Raw genomic sequence first — 18,888 nt, forward strand, 5'->3', positions numbered from 1 at the left:
GCAATGTTGTCTTACTGTCGAAACCTTTCTACTGTCCTCTCTCAAGTTTCACAGACAGTGAAAGCAGCACTTCCAGCCTCAGCGGACACACCCCTGCACCCACTCCAACCAGGTGATTGGATAGTGGTGAAGGAATTTCGCAGAAAACACTGGAAGTCCAAACGCTGGCAAGGCCCGTTCCAGGTGCTACTGGTCACTCACACAGCTGTTAAAGTCGCAGAAAGAGCAACCTGGATTCACGCCAGTCACTGTAAGAAAGTGCCAGAACCAGTAGATGACTTCCACCCTGACATACATCAGCCTAACCAACTCGCCCTGAAGGACAAAGAAAAGAGTCAGCAGTAAAAGCTGTACTCCACCGGTGTGTTAAGTGCTAGTAACCTCTGACACCGAAGATTGAGACATCCTCACCGAGACCTGCGATGAAGCGACGTGATCATCACAAGTGTGAACAATGGCAGAAACTGTTTGTTGTTTGTAACCTGACATGTGTAATGTTACTGTCCCTGTCACATGGGGAAGGAGTAGTACTCAGAATTCAGTAGCTTTTCATTGTATTTTTACTTATTGCCTATTTGATTCTCCCTCCATGTCTCATTGGATTTTTAATGATACTTTGCATTCCACTCGCCCTGTCCCTGACATGTTTTGGCTGTGTGGCCGTCACAGTAAGCTACATTCTAGTCTGCCTGCCAATTGGACTGGTAGGTCATTGGTATATAATGTCCGTATTGCTGTTGATCCTTTTGCTCCTCAACCCACCCGCTCAGTACGTAAACGCTCTATTCCTGGTAGTTTTGATGATCGTGTCTATGTTGATGCAATTGGAGTTCCCAGAGGTGTCCCTGATGAATACAAAGCCAGAAATCAGATAGCTGCTGGTTTTGAGTCCATTTTCTTATGGCCTACCATTAACAAAATGTGGACTGGATCAATTATCTTTTTTATAACCAACAGCGTTTTATTAATTACACTCATGATGCTATTGAAGGACTAGCTGAACAGCTAGGCCCCACTTCTCTTATGGCTTGGCAAAACAGAATGGCTTTAGATATGTTGTTAGCTGAACGCGGAGGGGTGTGTGCTTTGATGGGTGATTCATGTTGCACTTTTATTCCTAATAATACGGCTCCGGATGGCTCTGTAACCAGAGCTCTGGATGGCCTCCGCTCCCTTAGAGAAGAACTGGCTGAAAACTCTGGCGTTGACACCTCCCTTACTGGTTGGCTTGATTCAATGTTTGGCAAATGGAAGACTCTTATTCTCTCCCTCCTCACAGGGTTAATTATTGGATTGTGTCTATTGGCTTTTTGTGGATGTTGTATTATTCCCTGTGTGCGAGGCCTCATTGTGCGCGCCATTGATAAGTCTGTGTCTTACCAAATGATTCGACTGACTCAGCAAACTCCTTTGCTTTCAGGTTGTCCTTTTAGTGACTCTGATTTGGACATGGATGATGATGTTTCTGTTTAATTGTTGATGTTTTGATTGTTTATCATTGGACCCTTTATCACTATGATGCCTGCGTTTTAAACTCACGTTGTGTGTGAATGCAGACTGATGTTTACTGATAAAGTTATTATTTTTCTTGCTTCTTTTGGGTTGATTAATATAATGGTATTATTATAATCAAAAGGGTGGAGTGTAAGGGAAAAATTAATTCCTATATACATTGTATGAGTGTTACTCTGTATCACCCGGTAATAACTCATTTAAGACACTTGTTTTTCTCTTTTCTCCCTCTTTCAATGAGGGTATTGTGCTCTTATGATTTAACAACTTTAAGGGGTTTGACAGGGAAGATGGCATGATACAGAGGCGCCTTGGCTGTAGAAAGGGAGGAAAGATAGATAACAAAGTCTTGAACATATCAAAGGAGTGACTACGTATTAACCTGTATATTAACTGACTTGTTTTCGTCTAAGAGTCAGAGCAACTCTGAATTCTGTTCTGTGTTGTTCTCTCTTGCAAGATATTATTAAAAGCATCTTATCTCCTCAGAAAATAACTGACTCTGTGCCTTACTAAAATTTCCGCAACAGTAGTATTCAAGAATGATTCTCCAGGCTTCTTAAAAGGCATTTCAAAGCTCTTCTTTGGATGTTGGCTGCCCTTTGCTTCGTTCTCTTTCAAGATGATCCCACACCGCTTTAACAGCATTAAGTTCCGGGGCTCTGGGGAGGATTCATCCCTCCAGAAAGACCTGTTGCCTCTGATTTTCAGTTCGATTCTTGTGTCATTTTGGCATACCTCAGCCTTTTCTTATCGTTTCCCTTCCTTTAAAAATGGCTTCTTGTTGGTGCAAAAATACTACTTTATGTCTGTTAAACTGTTCTCTTTGGGTTTTTATGTTTGTACATGTAACTGATGAATAGGAACTAAATCTTTTTTTTGTGACAGCTGTAACTGTAAAATAATTTTTAAAAAGTTGCTTTTTCAAGTCTGTTATATAAAGACACAACAATGGTTCATATCTTGAGCTTAGAGCTTTAATGACTCATTGCTCACATTTTAGTGGCTTAACACACCCAAAAAAAACACTGAATATTCTGAAAATGGTACATGGTCTGGACTGATATGGGGTGAAAAAGAAGCCAATGTTCATTTCTTTGAAAGGTTTTAAAAAAGACTGGAGACTAATTTAAAAGATTACATGTAAGTCTGGCTCCTTGGATGCAAAATATAAAGAAACCAGGGTCGGTTCAAGCCTTTTTGCACCGTAATGTAGGTCAATTGATATTTTGTTGTATGCTGCCCTTGATGTAAAGCTTAACACTGTGTACTGCAGAATATATTTCAGGGTTTTATTCATAAACAAAGAAGAAAAACTTGTAGAGACTTGACTTTGCAAAGCTTGCACGAGGTTAGCCTGGTTGCGTGCAAACCTTTTCTGAGAGAGCGTACATGGCGATGGGAGTGGCATTTTAAGGCTTTTGATCAGAAAAGGAAAGTGGTCGGTTAGAAGGAAAGTAATTACATTCATCCAGGTGATAATGAGATGCCATACACAGTTGTCAGGAAATCTATAACAAGTGTTCACCTCTTTGTGATTCAGGAGTAGAAAACAAACGATCAAGATCACCAGGGTGATTCAGATTCATCCTTTATTCATCAACATCCACAACCAACCATAAACAAATTCTTTTAGGATTTCAGTTGCATTGGCTGACAAACAATCATATATTGAATATTACTTCAACTACATTGCTAATCAACTGTGACTTGGTTGATTTGTTTTCTTTTTTGGTTTTATATAAGAATCCAGTGGATAAAATAATGAATAAAAACAAAGGCAAAATCTGTGTGCTAAACAAAGGAACGTCTCACTTGTACAACTTATACTGCATGTTCCAGAGTTTGGAGGAGGCAACCCCAATAACGCAGCAGGCGAGCCTTCGGCCTGCATTCCCATCTAACAAGCTCCCTGGGTTTCCACCAAGCCCTAAGTCATCTTCGCGTTCATGAATCACCACTGATCTTCCAAACACAGACGTGACTCCAAACAGTGTCGCATCAGATTCTATCAGCGCACTGATTTTTCCTTGCTGAGGCAAAAAGTTACCAAAGTCTCCTGGGTGGTTAGGGTGATCCACACCGTATGGATTGTAGTGGCCGCCAGTTGAGTCACATCCGCGGCTCAGGTCTCCATACTGATAGATGTGCACAGCTCTGTATTCTGGAGAGCCCTCTGTGGGGAAGCCACTGAAACTGAGAAGGACTTGCAGTTTTCCCTGAGAGGGATGCTGCTTAAAAAGCACCCGACCATAGATTTTGGGCAGGCCATCAGGGAGTGTAGAGCTCGGTTTCACTTTGCAGACTCCATACAGAGCGCCATTGGGCTGCGAGACCTCTGGTGGAAGCAGAGTATCAGTGTGCGCCGAGACACATTGTTGAAAGCCTGCCAGCAAGACCAACAGAGCGGTTTCCAGTACACTCACTGACCTGAAACATATTGGAATAACAGGACAATGCATATCAAATGTGTTGCATGGGCTTTAGATTAAATCAACATATATTTTTGGCAGAATTTAGACTATTTAAATAAGTAAAAGAAGCTGTTTGTTTACAGACAGGAGTCCTACAGTAAGAGGGTTATGGCACTGATGGGGTTGGAGCTGATTTAAGAAAGCCCATCAGGTAATTAGATGGTATTTTCTATGTTAATTATAAGTTTGGTTTAAAAGCCTAAAATGCAATCAACTACTACTTTTGTGCATTTTAGTAAAACAAAGAAAAAAAAAGGTAACATTTTTTAACATGACAGTTTACAGTAGCACAGTGACTACCTCCATCATTTTAGTGGCTGGGATCTGTTACTTTTTACAAACTTCTACAGATTACACACTCAGGGATGAGACTTCAAAACTACTAGCAGGTTTTTATCTTACCATAAAGGTAAACGGTATAACGCAGTGTGTAAAGTTAATGGCGTGCCCCTGCAAAACCATGAAGACTTTAGTATACTTACCCGTGTGGTCGCATGATCGCCATCAAAACAACAAGAATTCAAACTCAAGTCTTCAGTCTTGACAACCTGCTCAGCACAGATCCTCTGAAGAGTCACGGTAAGAGTGTTTGATAACAGCTTTATAGGATTTTTTGGAAGGCGTTACCTCAGCTGAGGGTGGAGCAGGGGTTTTGTCTATCAGCCATGACAATTGATAACATGGCAGAGGGAATGGTTTAACGAATGCGATTGACGGAATATTAGTGTGTCACTGACAAAGGCGGAGATATCAGATGCAAGCGCATCTAGGCAGACGAATTGTTTTCATTCATTCACCTCTAACCTTGCTGATGTTTTAGGTTACAAATTGTTTATCAGCTGATGACTGTTTTGAGGGAGATTGGGAAAAGAAATCATGAACACATGCCACACTGATGTTGTATGCTGAAAAATCAAATGCACGTTGATTTATCTGTTTTATCTCTCATCATGGGTACTCGGAATCAAACTGTGATTAAAAATACAACATGATGTTCTGGTAAAGACTGACATTTTTTTACTTTTAGTTTTTAGGGCATTCACTTTATGAGCCTTGTACTTTTATCAAATGGCTGTTTGTGCAGTGTGCTGGAACCGCTTCAGATAATAACAATAAAGACTCATATATACTCATGCATCCTCTGAGTTGAGAGGCGAGAAGGAAACACCTGCTTGTAGCATGGGTAAATAACACATCTGCGAAGGTGCCATCATTGATGATTTCTGTTGTGTTGTGTTAGATAGTTATTTCCTTCTGGCCATAACGAACATCGACTAAGCCCTTTGATGCGCAACATGGGTCAAAAGTGACCTGGCTGAGTTTTCATTTTCCATATCTTTGCAATAAAGTAACTTAATCATTCAACATACAAGGTATTCCTCAATTAACTTATTTTTTATCATCATGCGTCCTTATTTTATTTTTTCCTTTCTTACTTTTTGAATAAAAACCCTTTTTGTATCACTACCCCTATAATGCACAACATGGGTCAAAAATGAACCACATTCATTTTCTATGTTACTCCATGTATAGCTGAGGGTTTCTATGATGTATCTCTGAAATAAATTAATCATCAATCATTTTCTATTCCTAGTATGCAGTAAATATCTTGTTTTTGCTCAGCACAAATCTTTATTTTTAATTTCCTCTCTTACTTTATGAAGAAGCACAGCTTTTGTAATTCTACATCAAGTTTACACACATGGGTCAGACAGGACCCACATGCATTTACCATTTCACAGCTCAGCACAGCTCCCATCACACATCTAAGTACAGTAAGTATTGTTTTTCAATTGTTCTAATATTACTTTAGAGATTATTTGATGACATTAGTAAAAGATAACATTACATTACATAATATGATGATTAGGTTTAGGTTACCTTGAGAGTGAGTACATTACTTGTCAGAAAGTTACAATTAATTATTATTAGCTAGTTGTTGATATATTCTATTTTAGTCAGCTGGTGTTCCCAGTGCACCAGGCCTGTGTGCCAGGAGCACAAACATTTAGTGGTCATCTGCGAGAGATGTAAATATTGAGATGCAATTTGTGCTCTAGTTATGTGTTAAGTGGTATTTTATTTTGTTTTCCAGTTTCCAGTTCTGTTCAATAGCTGTGTTATCTGTTATCATGGTTCTGTTATTTCCTATCTTGGTTCTGTTATTTAGTTCCTGTTTTAGTTTTGTAGTTGTTGTCCTCTTGTGTTCTGTTCTATATTTACTTTCTCTCTTTGTCTTTTTCCTGCTCATTTTTGATTGCTCACACCTCTGTCTTGTTGTATTGTTTGTTCATCCCTGCCTCCTAGTGTTTTACTGTGTGCGTGGAACAGCGAGGTAATGGGAGAAAGACAAAGCACATGCTTAAAATCTTTTCCGACTGTTTTTCCTGGCAGCTCCTACGAATGACCATCACCAAACAGAGGCTGGGGGACGAGGAGGTTGGCGCTCGACATTTCCCTGCACACGAGAGAGAAGATCTGGTCAAACAGCTGGAACGAGCGAGAGAACAGGTGAGGAGTGCCGGCTTCTTTCAGATCTTAAACTCTAAATCGAAATCCCACTAAATCACATTTTGCAAAGTTGGACTAACAGGCAGACCCAAATAATGCAGATGGTAGTTATAAAGTTATCAGGTTACTCTTGCATGCATACGTTCAGTTGGACCCAATCAGGCCCAGGTGCTATGTGCATACTCCACACTTCCTTTCTTAAACTTGGAGTTAACAGAAGAGACTGATAGACGTAGAAGAAAAAGAAGCTGGTAATAAGAGAATAACAACAAGGGATAGCATGTACTGTATCGATAATACAATATTATCGTACTAAAAGGGGCTTACCCCTCCCTATTGGAGTGGAGTCAGACATACTTCATCCAATAAATTGATTCAGTACATACTGGGACAAGTACAGTCGTCCAGTTAAATGTTCTAGTTGAGCCATAACTGGCAGTCTGCCTTAACTGTGCATGGAAACATTCGGACTAATTCTCTTAAGGATGTGATACAGCTGGAGGAGGTTCTCTATAAGGTGGAACTTTCACATTTATCACAAACAATTTGCTCTGACTACATGAGAATGAAGCGAGACTGTAAGGGTCACTTTAAAAGGTGCCTTTAGATAGTCAAAAGTATGAACACGTAGTAGAGCGGGACGTGTTTCAGCAGAAGGCTCATCGGCTCAACGTGGAAATGAACCACATCGTGGTTCTCTCAGACGTCCTGATGCTCGTCTGAGAGGGACTTCACGCTGTGCTCCAGCACCTCATTCTGTGGCAAAAACAACGCACGCCAAATCATTACCTCAACTGCGACTTCATCCAATAACACCGCGCATTTTCCGGTTTATAGGTTGTGTATCATCTCTTACGTGTTCATACTTTTGACTATCTAGGCAAGGCAAGGCAAGGCAAGGCAAGGCAAGGCAAGGCAAGGCATCTTTATTTATATAGCTCATTTCATACCACAGGCAACTCAATGTGCTTTACATAAAGACAAAGCACTTAAAAGAACAGCATAAAGCAGCATAAAAACAAGCAATTTAAAGAGAAAAAAATTAGAATAGACATCAAAACACAGAGTTAAAAGCAATCACAGAAGAGGGGAAAAAAGAAAAATATAAAACAATTAAGAGGATTTATAGCATTATGCTTTAAAATTATTTAAAGGAAGCACTGTGGCTCAATGTCAGCCATTTTCACAGTCATGATGGATGACAGAGTTCCATTCAGAGCCAACGTGTTCCTGGTCTTGGTTTTATTGAGCCCCACCATGGAAAAAACTCTCTCTGCATCAGCATTTCAGTGTGGCAGAACTAATACCAGTTTGGCAATTGTAGATAGCCTTGGGAATCTGCTCATACCAGTCACCTTTGAAAAAAATTAACCACGGAAGCCTAATTACACTCCTACATATTTTTCATTTTTCATTAAGTTGCTCATGTCAAAGGGTGTGTGCTGAATATTTAGACCTACTCCAACGAACACTTTAATCAGCAGGTATTGGTCTTTTACAAAGAGTAGGAAAACTAGTAACTAATAAAATATTCAAATAAATGAAGATATGACCTGCTGATGATCCTGACGGTTCTCTTCCACCTCCAGATGTGTGGCGTGTGAGCGTGTGAACTTGTTGAAATGCGTGTGTCTCACGCTCATTGCGTGAGACTTGAGAGCCCTGATCTAAGACTCAGGGTTCCTACACGGTCTCAGAAAGAATGGGGAGGTGTGCAGTTTGTTTTTAGCATTTTACAGTTCTGCATAAGAATGAAGGGCGTCTTACACGGATTCCATGTAAAAGATAGACTTAGCCACCATTACATCCCCATGCTGGTTGGAAGTAAAAGACTTAAAATCTGCAAGTAGAAAATGGACAAATAAGTCCATGAATCTATCAGAAAGACTGTTGACTGCAGTTTACAGTTGACCTTATTGCCCCCCCTGCTGCCCAATAGTAAGAATGCAGTTTTATGGGTGCTTTTTTTTGTTTGATTCATTTTGATTTGTCTCTGCTTTCATATGAAAATTAGGGATACTGTGGAGGAACAAGACTTAACAGACACCATGAAAAATTTAAGTAACTTCTTTTCACTTCTTTTTGTTTTTAAAAGAGACTTAAGGGGGGATAATGATGGTACAATTGTGTATGTTCATTATGTTGAGGAGAGGTAAGAGGAGAAAAGGTAGCGCCTGTTAGTTGACCGACCTGTCGGAGTATTGAAAACATATGACTGTGATGTACAAGCTGTCGCGCACAGTGAAGATATCGTGTTATCTTGTGACGTTGAAGGGCAACGCTTTGATTGCACGAAGGCACTAATGGAACTTTGCTGTCTGTTCATCACACACACGTCATGCTGAACTCCTGCTGACTTCATGATATACTCTGTAGAAAAGGTATCCACAAAGCTCTGTCTTCAGCACTCGGCTGCAGACTGGTGTGTCACCCCGACTGTTCCTTTCTCAACCGTTCATTATAAACCAAAAAAAAAATTATTACTGTTGTGAGATCTCTGGTGCGTCTCACTTGGCACAACACATCCTGGTCACATGACGACCAAAGGTCTGTGGACAAAGACTTCTCTGCTTTGTGTCTTACATTTTCAATCTTCAGTCATCAACTTTGGAGAAATTTCATCCGCACTCAACATTGAAGAAGAGTGATATTTGCTTCACAATTCTACGGCTGCTGTATTTACGAACTGATACACTGGTTCAGGGTTCGTTTCATAAAGAAATTCCATTCTTTTTTTTTTTTAACAAAGGGACCAAGTGCAAATAACGGTGTCAACTGACCATCAATAGAGATGGTGTTAGATAAAAGCCAAATATCTGTCAGAGACTTCCTCCTTCATCTTCCTGCGTCCTGAAGGCATCGTTGCAGTGACACTAAAGAAGCTTACCTCCAGCTGCTCTGAGACCTGTTTAAGCAAAGAAGCTTTTTTTTTCATTATTTGGTTTACTGTGACACTGATGAATCCAGTTGTATGTGAGCAACTTATTTCTTAAAGCTACTGTCTTAAAAAAATAACATCCACGTAGAAATTGTTATTAAACTGTATGTAGAACACTGCATGCTCAAATACTGTTTAATTAAAAAATAAATGTACCATAACCATAAACCATAAGCACACCGAAAGAGAAATGTTTGTAACCTGGATTTAAAAGTGCTTACAGTTGTGGCTGATTTCAGTTCTGCTGGTAGTTTGTTCCAGTTGTGTGCAGCATAACAGATAAAAGCTGCTTCACCGTGTCCAGTTTGAACTCTGGTCTCCACTATCTGACCCGAGTCAGTAGATCTCAGAGCTCTACTGGGTTTATACTCTACTAGCATGTCATTCATGTATTCTGGACCTAAACCATTCCGTGATTTGTAGACGAGAAGCAGAACTTTAAAATCTATTCTGTATCTGACCGGGAGCCAATGTAAAGACTTGAGAACTGGGGTGATGTGATCTGATCTCTTTGTTGTGTTTAAAACTCGGGCTGCAGCCTTCTGAATGAGCTGCAGCTGTTTGAGACTCTTTTGGGGGAGTCCAGTCAGAAGAACGTGACATGAAACCCTTAACTCTGGATATGTTCTTAAGTTGATAAAAGGCTGTTTTGGTGACTGATTTGATATGATAGTTGAAGGTCAGGTCTGAGTCTATCAGCACCCCAAGGTTCCGGACTTGGTCTTTAGTTTCTAGAGATAGTGACTCAAGGTGTTTACTGACAGCAAACCTCTTTTCTTTGTTGCCAAACACAATGACCTCAGTTTTTTCTTGATTTAACTGAAGGAAATTTTGGTTCATCCACTTTTTGACTTGCTCTAAGCAGTCGCACAATGACTCTATAGGACTGCAGTCATCTGGAGACAGTGTGAGATATATCTGTGTGTCATCTGCATAGCTGTGGTAGTTGACTTTAGAGTTCTTCAGAATTTGACCCAGAGGCAGCATGTATAGAGTGAACAGAAGGGGTCTAAGAACTGACCCCTGAGGAACTCCACATGTCATAGCCACTCGATCAGATTGATTACTTCCAATGGTCACAAAATAACTCTGCTCCTCCAAGTAGGACCTGAACCATTCTCGGACTGTCCTGCTGAGTCCTGCCCAGGTTTCCAACCTGTTCATCAGTATACTGTGATCCACAGTGTCAAATGCAGCACTGAGAGCCAACAGGACCAGAATTGACACCTTGTCTGAGTCAGTGTTCAATCTTAAGTCATTTAACACTCTAATAAGAGCTGTTTCTGTACTGTGGTGAGGTCGGAAGCCTGATTTGAGATGGGTCTGTAGTTGGTTAAAATGGAAGCATCCAATGTTGTCTTTTTTAGGAGTGGCTTGATGGCAGCTACTTTTAAGGGTTTAGGAAACGTGCCTGATTGAAGTGAGCAGTTTATTATTTGATGCAAATCTGTTTGGACAGAGCTTACAATAGTTTTAAAGAAGTCAGATGGCATTGTGTCAAGACAGGATGTCGATGGTTTAAGATGCTGGACTGTTTCTTCTGGTTTTTGGTCAACTGTATTGAATTCTGACATCATAGTTGATTGATTCCTAGGTGGTTTTAAGGATTGCGTCATTTTATTATTTTTCTGATTTGTGTTGATATTTAGCCTTATAGATTTGATTGCTTTCATTTAAAAAGCAAGCGAATTCATTGCATTTTTCTGTGGAACAGAGTTCTGAAACTATCTGTTTTTGGGGGGTGTCAGCTTATCAACCATAGCAAACAGAGCACGAGTGTTGTTGATGTTCTTATTAATCATTTCAGATAAGTGCTGCTGTCTAGCCTTGAGTAACCCGTGGTTAAAATGACAAAGACTTTGTTTGTAGAGGTCATGGTGAATTTGAAGTTTAGTTTTTCTCCATTTACGCTCTGCTTTCCTGCATTCTGTTTTCAAGGACTTTACCATCATAGTGTTCCTCCATGGTGTTCGCTTTCTGCACTCGCAGTTGATGACATAGCTATAACTTCCAGAAACTTAGCACTGGTATTCTCATTTATGTACCTTTTTCTAACAGACACACGGGTTAACTGACTGTTTGGAGATAACTGTAAGGCAGAGAAAACAGAAATGATCAGAGAGCGCCAAGTCCTTGATATCAACAGAAGAAATGTCAACACACTTAGAGATAAACAGAGATAAAGAACTTTTTTGTTGCACTACTGCCACTGCTTTATTAGTTCAGAAGGAAAATATTTGCATTTGCACCATATATTCAACATTATATTTGAGTTTTCATGGATCACAACACGAAGTTGTCCTTAATGTTCAAATGTGTTTTTAGAAGTAATTTTAAGCTTAATGATTTCCTGATTGAGGCTTTTAGATAAACATAAAATATCTCACAGGTATTTACACGAGCGACTTGGTCAACTTCAAAAAGAGGTCAACCTGCTCAGAACAAATCTGGTGAAGTACAATGTAGCTACATTTTATTTTTTTATATATATATTTTTTTTCCATAGGCATTGATGTTTTAAAACGGTCATTGACCTCTGAATTACATAAAATATCAAGCGTGTTTTTAAAGTAAAAAGCCTTATCCGACTACATTGATTTCAGAGTGCTCTGGAGAGTAGGAAGAACTCTAAAATCAGCGGCAAACCCAGCAGCAGTGCTCTAACTGGGGTGCTTTCTGCTAAACAAGGTCAGACTTTATCCACAAACTTTTTTTTTTTAAAGATTCAAAATGATCTACAGCAAATTTCTGAAAAAAAAACTTGAGATAGTTGTTGTGGATGTCTCGTGGAAATGTGACAAACGCTGTGCTTGCAGTGAAGGAACTGTTACTCTCTGAGGTAAATGGCTGCAGTTTGCCGGTGACTCCTCAGTCCATCTCCGACCTCAAGTCTCTGGCCACAGCTCTGCTGGAAACGATCCACGAGAAGAACATGGTGATCCAGCACCAGCGTCAGATCAACAAGTTCTGTAGTCTCTACTTCATACTCTTTATGGATTGTTGAGTCTGATTTGTGCAGATATTTTAGGGCAGAACCTGTAAATGTGGTTCTTATTCTGACTTGTCTCTTTTTTTTTTGTCTCGTCAGGATTCTTGGAAACCGAGTAGCAGAGCTCGAGAAGAAGCTAAAAACACTTGAGATTTCTGGATTATGGAGTCTCCCAGGTGAATATAAGGGTCTTATACAGCATTGAGACACGTTTAGTCTAACATGTGTTCTATGCATTCTTCACAATAATTCCTTCTCCAGCTCTTTTTCTTCTTGCTACCTGAAGGCCTGACTTATAATGTTTCTCTGGGAATATGTGGAAGTATGTTCCTCTGTTAACATTGCCGTCTTTATAATAAGACTCTGATTTTTATCCTCTATTGCTTCTAATATCTGCCAGCATTTACTCATCTCTGTCTATTCTTACAATTTCATTTGGTATATCATCATACATGTAAGCACAGCTGAATTCACTGCACAGACATCGTCTTTAAGTTACTTGAATGGTGGTTTTGTCAAGATGATGCTGCGGTTATAAAAGCAGGACCTCGCGAAAGCAGAGCGGCAGTCTGAAAATGCTGGGAGTGACTGTTAGATGACACAAAGTCTTAATGTGCTGATTTTCAGTCACAATTTCGGACACATTAAACCATCTAACAAAATAAACAGAAAATTATGGGATTGAGATCAGCTTTATTTGAAACTCGGCTGTAATAACCCACACTAACACGCAGAAGTTATGCAGGAGTTATTCAGCCCCCAACTGCTTTCTCTGGGTGTTTTTGTCCAGTTTTAATGGGCTCAACTTTGTATGATTTCAGTCAGACTGACATGTTTACATGCATTTTAAAATTCCGGTTTATTTCTTATCAGAAGCGTCACAGGGTCACGCTCATTGGGACAGCCCTGTGAAACACAACTGCGGCTAAGAAAATCTAAGACTCAGGGTTCCTACACGGTCTCAGAAAGAATGGGGAGGTGTGCAGTTTGTTTTTAGCATTTTACAGTTCTGCATAAGAATGAAGGGCGTCTTACACGGATTCCATGTAAAAGATAGACTTAGCCACCATTACATCCCCATGCTGGTTGGAAGTAAAAGACTTAAAATCTGCAAGTAGAAAATGGACAAATAAGTCCATGAATCTATCAGAAAGACTGTTGACTGCAGTTTACAGTTGACCTTATTGCGCCCTCTGCTGCCCATTAGTAAGAATGCAGTTTTATGGGTGCTTTTTTTTTTTGATTCATTTTGATTTGTCTCTGCTTTCATATGAAAATTAGGGATACTGTGGAGGAACAAGACTTAACAGACACCATGAAAAATTTAAGTAACTTCTTTTCACTTATTTTTATTTTTAAAAGAGACTTAAGGGGGGATAATGACGGTACAATTGTGTATGTTCATTATGTTGAGGAGAGGTAAGAGGAGAAAAGGTAGCGCCTGTTAGTTGACCGACCTGTCGGAGTATTGAAAACATATGACTGTGATGTACAAGCTGTCCCGCACAGTGAAGATATCGTGTTATCTTGTGACGTTGAAGGGCAACGCTTTGATTGCACGAAGGCACTAATGGAACTTTGCTGTCTGTTCATCACACACACGTCATGCTGAACTCCTGCTGACTTCATGATATACTCTGTAGAAAAGGTATCCACAAAGCTCTGTCTTCAGCACTCGGCTGCAGACTGGTGTGTCACCCCGACTGTTCCTTTCTCAACCGTTCATTATAAACCAAAAAAAAAAATGATTACTGTTGTGAGATCTCTGGTGCGTCTCACTTGGCACAACACATCCTGGTCACATGACGACCAAAGGTCTGTGGACAAAGAATTCTCTGCTTTGTGTCTTACATTTTCAATCTTCAGTATTCAACTTTGGAGAAATTTCATCAGCACTCAACATTGAAGAAGAGTTATATTTGCTTCACAATTCTACGGCTGCTGTATTTACGAACTGATACACTGGTTCAGGGTTCGTTTCATAAAGAAATTCCATTCTTTTTTTTTTTTAACAAAGGGACCAAGTGCAAATAACGGTGTCAACTGACCATCAATAGATATGATGTTAGATAAAAGCCAAATATCTGTCAGAGACTTCCTCCTTCATCTTCCTGCGTCCTGAAGGCATCGTTGCAGTGACACTAAAGAAGCTTACCTCCAGCTGCTCTGAGACCTGTTTAAGCAAAGAAGCTTTTTTTTTCATTATTTGGTTTACTGTGACACTGATGAATCCAGTTGTATGTGAGCAACTTATTTCTTAAAGCTACTGTCTTAAAAATAATAACATCCACATAGAAATTGTTTTTAAACTGTATGTAGAACACTGCATGCTCAAATACTGTTTAATCAAAAAATAACTGTGTTTTCTATCACCCCTTAAGCAAGCATGGGAGAAAGATTTAAATTATACCTTCTCAGAGGCTGAATGGGAGGGGATACTTAGGAATGGGAAGAGGGTATCGAGAGAGTTGAGGACTCGACTAGTCCAATTTAAAATATTAGATAGAATATACTGGACTCCTGTTAGGCTACACAGGGTTAGCAAATAATGGTAAATGTTGGAGATGCCAGCAGGATAGCGGCACATTGTTACACATGCTGTGGGAGTCCCCAGATGTTCAGGTCTTCTGGGCAGCAGTTCATAGGACAGTGGGGGAGATCTTTGGCAAAGATATTCCTTTTTGTAATAGACTCTACACTCTTGGTGACCCTTCAGTTATGAGTGCTCTGCCTTCATTTCTTTCGCAGTGGGCCCAAACAGCAATTATGCTGGGTAGGAAATTATTAATATTGGAATGGAAATCTTCTTCAGCTCCATCGCTTAATCACTGGCATACTTCTCTCGGCCAACTAGCTTCTTTAGAAAGGTTATCATTTAAATTATTGAACAAACTAGATGATTATGATCGAAAATGGGGACCCTCTCCAACTCAAATACTTAGGCACCTGAATAGGCTTATACAGCTGAACTCTTGAAACTTCATGTCCAGATTTCGTTAGGCATCACTTTTGTTTGTATTTATTTATTTTATTATTATTATTTGTTATTTATTTTTTATTTTTTTACTAATATACTAATACTGATGTGTATGATTATATTTATATATATATTTTTTTTATTTGTTAATTTTTGTTTTGTATACATTCGTTCCTTTTACTATTTAATTTTGTGTGTAATGTTGTATAATTCACTTGAAGTCACTTGTCAAGGACTGAATTTATATTGTATAATAATATAATGTGGATTATTGTTTGTTCATTGTTAATTTCTGAAAAATAAAAAAAGTTTAAATCACAAAAAAAACCTGTGTTTTCATCTATGCTCTGTCTGAAATATATTGGCGCCCTTCTTTAAAAGAAGTCAAATTCACAAGAATTAAGCAGAAAAAGATGATTGCCAAACGTGTACCAACAACACTGATGCCTTTATCCTGATTTGTGTTAAGAAGAAATGAACTCACTATATGGATTCTTTTTATTCAAAGGTGCTTGTGAAAACTGTCTTTTTTTTTTTAACAATAGATAAGAAAATACTAAGCAAGCCCTCATGTCTTTACACTGTAGATTGCCAGGGTATAACAGGAAATCGTGCAGTCATTTATTGAAAGATGTGCAAACATAAATGGAAATGCAGTGGAAAAGGTAGAAAACAAGTTTCTAAAATTCTAATGACTTGAAAGTCAACATTTAATATGAGAACCTTTATTGTTCGACATAGCCTGAACCCTCTCAGATGAGCTTTCTTGTAATTTCTTTAAGTAGTATTCAAGAATGATTCTCCAGGCTTCTTAAAAGGCATTTCAAAGCTCTTCTTTGGATGTTGGCTGCCCTTTGCTTCGTTCTCTTTCAAGATGATCCCACACCGCTTTAACAGCATTAAGTTCCGGGGCTCTGGGGAGGATTCATCCCTCCAGAAAGACCTGTTGCCTCTGATTTTCAGTTCGATTCTTGTGTCATTTTGGCATACCTCAGCCTTTTCTTATCGTTTCCCTTCCTTTAAAAATGGCTTCTTGTTGGTGCAAAAATACTACTTTATGTCTGTTAAACTGTTCTCTTTGGGTTTTTATGTTTGTACATGTAACTGATGAATAGGAACTAAATCTTTTTTTTGTGACAGCTGTAACTGTAAAATAATTTTTAAAAAGTTGCTTTTTCAAGTCTGTTATATAAAGACACAACAATGGTTCATATCTTGAGCTTAGAGCTTTAATGACTCATTGCTCACATTTTAGTGGCTTAACACACCCAAAAAAAACACTGAATATTCTGAAAATGGTACATGGTCTGGACTGATATGGGGTGAAAAAGAAGCCAATGTTCATTTCTTTGAAAGGTTTTAAAAAAGACTGGAGACTAATTTAAAAGATTACATGTAAGTCTGGCTCCTTGGATGCAAAATATAAAGAAACCAGGGTCGGTTCAAGCCTTTTTGCACCGTAATGTAGGTCAATTGATATTTTGTTGTATGCTGCCCTTGATGTAAAGCTTAACACTGTGTACTGCAGAATATATTTCAGGGTTTTATTCATAAACAAAGAAGAAAAACTTGTAGAGACTTGACTTTGCAAAGCTTGCACGAGGTTAACCTGGTTGCGTGCAAACTTTTTCTGAGAGAGCGTACATGGCGATGGGAGTGGCATTTTAAGGCTTTTGATCAGAAAAGGAAAGTGGTCGGTTAGAAGGAAAGTAATTACATTCATCCAGGTGATAATGAGATGCCATACACAGTTGTCAGGAAATCTATAACAAGTGTTCACCTCTTTGTGATTCAGGAGTAGAAAACAAACGATCAAGATCACCAGGGTGATTCAGATTCATCCTTTATTCATCAACATCCACAACCAACCATAAACAATTCTTTTAGGATTTCAGTTGCATTGGCTGACAAACAATCATATATTGAATATTACTTCAACTACATTGCTAATCAACTGTGACTTGGTTGATTTGTTTTCTTTTTTGGTTTTATATAAGAATCCAGTGGATAAAATAATGAATAAAAACAAAGGCAAAATCTGTGTGCTAAACAAAGGAACGTCTCACTTGTACAACTTATACTGCATGTTCCAGAGTTTGGAGGAGGCAACCCCAATAACGCAGCAGGCGAGCCTTCGGCCTGCATTCCCATCTAACAAGCTCCCTGGGTTTCCACCAAGCCCTAAGTCATCTTCGCGTTCATGAATCACCACTGATCTTCCAAACACAGACGTGACTCCAAACAGTGTCGCATCAGATTCTATCAGCGCACTGATTTTTCCTTGCTGAGGCAAAAAGTTACCAAAGTCTCCTGGGTGGTTAGGGTGATCCACACCGTATGGATTGTAGTGGCCGCCAGTTGAGTCACATCCGCGGCTCAGGTCTCCATACTGATAGATGTGCACAGCTCTGTATTCTGGAGAGCCCTCTGTGGGGAAGCCACTGAAACTGAGAAGGACTTGCAGTTTTCCCTGAGAGGGATGCTGCTTAAAAAGCACCCGACCATAGATTTTGGGCAGGCCATCAGGGAGTGTAGAGCTCGGTTTCACTTTGCAGACTCCATACAGAGCGCCATTGGGCTGCGAGACCTCTGGTGGAAGCAGAGTATCAGTGTGCGCCGAGACACATTGTTGAAAGCCTGCCAGCAAGACCAACAGAGCGGTTTCCAGTACACTCACTGACCTGAAACATATTGGAATAACAGGACAATGCATATCAAATGTGTTGCATGGGCTTTAGATTAAATCAACATATATTTTTGGCAGAATTTAGACTATTTAAATAAGTAAAAGAAGCTGTTTGTTTACAGGCAGGAGTCCTACAGTAAGAGGGTTATGTCACTGATGGGGTTGGAGCTGATTTAAGAAAGCCCATCAGGTAATTAGATGGTATTTTCTATGTTAATTATAAGTTTGGTATAAAAGCCTAAAATGCAATCAAATACTACTATTGTGCATTTTAGTAAAACAAAGAAAAAAAAAGGTAACATTTTTTTAACATGACAGTTTACAGTAGCACAGTGACTACCTCCATCATTTTAGTGGCTGGGATCTGTTACTTTTTACAAACTTCTACAGATTACACACTCAGGGATGAGACTTCAAAACTACTAGCAGGTTTTTATCTTACCATAAAGGTAAACGGTATAACGCAGTGTGTAAAGTTAATGGCGTGCCCCTGCAAAACCATGAAGACTTTAGTATACTTACCCGTGTGGTCGCATGATCGCCATCAAAACAACAAGAATTCAAACTCAAGTCTTCAGTCTTGACAACCTGCTCAGCACAGATCCTCTGAAGAGTCACGGTAAGAGTGTTTGATAACAGCTTTATAGGATTTTTTTGGAAGGCGTTACCTCAGCTGAGGGTGGAGCAGGGGTTTTGTCTATCAGCCATGACAATTGATAACATGGCAGAGGGAATGGTTTTACGAATGCGATTGACGGAATATTAGTGTGTCACTGACAAAGGTGGAGATATCAGATGCAA

At 39.4% G+C, this 18,888-nt stretch overlaps 3 protein-coding genes across 3 annotated transcripts; 1 reads left to right on the top strand and 2 right to left on the bottom strand.

Annotated features, from left to right (window-relative positions):
* The first annotated feature begins 930 nt into the window (after positions 1-930).
* Positions 931-12,763, top strand: LOC142378131 (coiled-coil domain-containing protein 149-B-like). The gene is made up of 8 exons (XM_075462360.1): positions 931-1,858; positions 6,381-6,497; positions 7,378-7,382; positions 11,825-11,897; positions 12,039-12,123; positions 12,252-12,399; positions 12,524-12,600; positions 12,711-12,763. The coding sequence occupies exons 1-8, from the start codon at positions 1,808-1,810 to the stop codon at positions 12,761-12,763; spliced, it is 609 nt and encodes a 202-aa protein (XP_075318475.1). The 5' UTR covers positions 931-1,807.
* On the bottom strand, positions 3,231-4,600 carry LOC142378456 (extracellular superoxide dismutase [Cu-Zn]-like). Its single transcript, XM_075462979.1, has 2 exons — positions 4,469-4,600; positions 3,231-3,942 (listed from the first exon to the last, which is right to left on the bottom strand). Exons 1-2 carry the CDS (start codon positions 4,489-4,491, stop codon positions 3,324-3,326), a joined length of 642 nt encoding a protein of 213 aa, XP_075319094.1. The 5' UTR covers positions 4,492-4,600; the 3' UTR covers positions 3,231-3,323.
* A 4,587-nt stretch (positions 12,764-17,350) lies between the features above and the next one.
* LOC142379266 (extracellular superoxide dismutase [Cu-Zn]-like) lies at positions 17,351-18,735 on the bottom strand. Its single transcript, XM_075464403.1, has 2 exons — positions 18,610-18,735; positions 17,351-18,082 (listed from the first exon to the last, which is right to left on the bottom strand). Exons 1-2 carry the CDS (start codon positions 18,630-18,632, stop codon positions 17,464-17,466), a joined length of 642 nt encoding a protein of 213 aa, XP_075320518.1. The 5' UTR covers positions 18,633-18,735; the 3' UTR covers positions 17,351-17,463.
* Between the last annotated feature and the right edge of the window lie 153 nt (positions 18,736-18,888).

This window comes from Odontesthes bonariensis, chromosome 4 (genome assembly GCF_027942865.1).
Source record: "Odontesthes bonariensis isolate fOdoBon6 chromosome 4, fOdoBon6.hap1, whole genome shotgun sequence".
Taxonomy (NCBI): Eukaryota; Metazoa; Chordata; class Actinopteri; order Atheriniformes; family Atherinopsidae; genus Odontesthes; species Odontesthes bonariensis.

What these genes read in the sequence shown, in the direction of transcription:
- LOC142378131 (XM_075462360.1), top strand. Translation starts at nt 1,808, where the DNA reads ATGATACAGAGGCGCCTTGGCTGTAGAAAGGGAGGAAAGATAGATAAC. An exon ending in GAGGAAAGATAGATAACAAA is followed by an intron (nt 1,859 to 6,380) that starts GTCTTGAACATA and finishes TTTTCCTGGCAG; the next exon opens with CTCCTACGAATGACCATCAC. An exon ending in CAAATCTGGTGAAGTACAAT is followed by an intron (nt 11,898 to 12,038) that starts GTAGCTACATTT and finishes CATTGATTTCAG; the next exon opens with AGTGCTCTGGAGAGTAGGAA.
- LOC142378456 (XM_075462979.1), bottom strand. Translation starts at nt 4,491, where the DNA reads ATGGCGATCATGCGACCACACGG. An exon ending in GCGATCATGCGACCACACGG is followed by an intron (nt 3,943 to 4,468) that starts GTAAGTATACTA and finishes AATATGTTTCAG; the next exon opens with GTCAGTGAGTGTACTGGAAA.
- LOC142379266 (XM_075464403.1), bottom strand. Translation starts at nt 18,632, where the DNA reads ATGGCGATCATGCGACCACACGG. An exon ending in GCGATCATGCGACCACACGG is followed by an intron (nt 18,083 to 18,609) that starts GTAAGTATACTA and finishes AATATGTTTCAG; the next exon opens with GTCAGTGAGTGTACTGGAAA.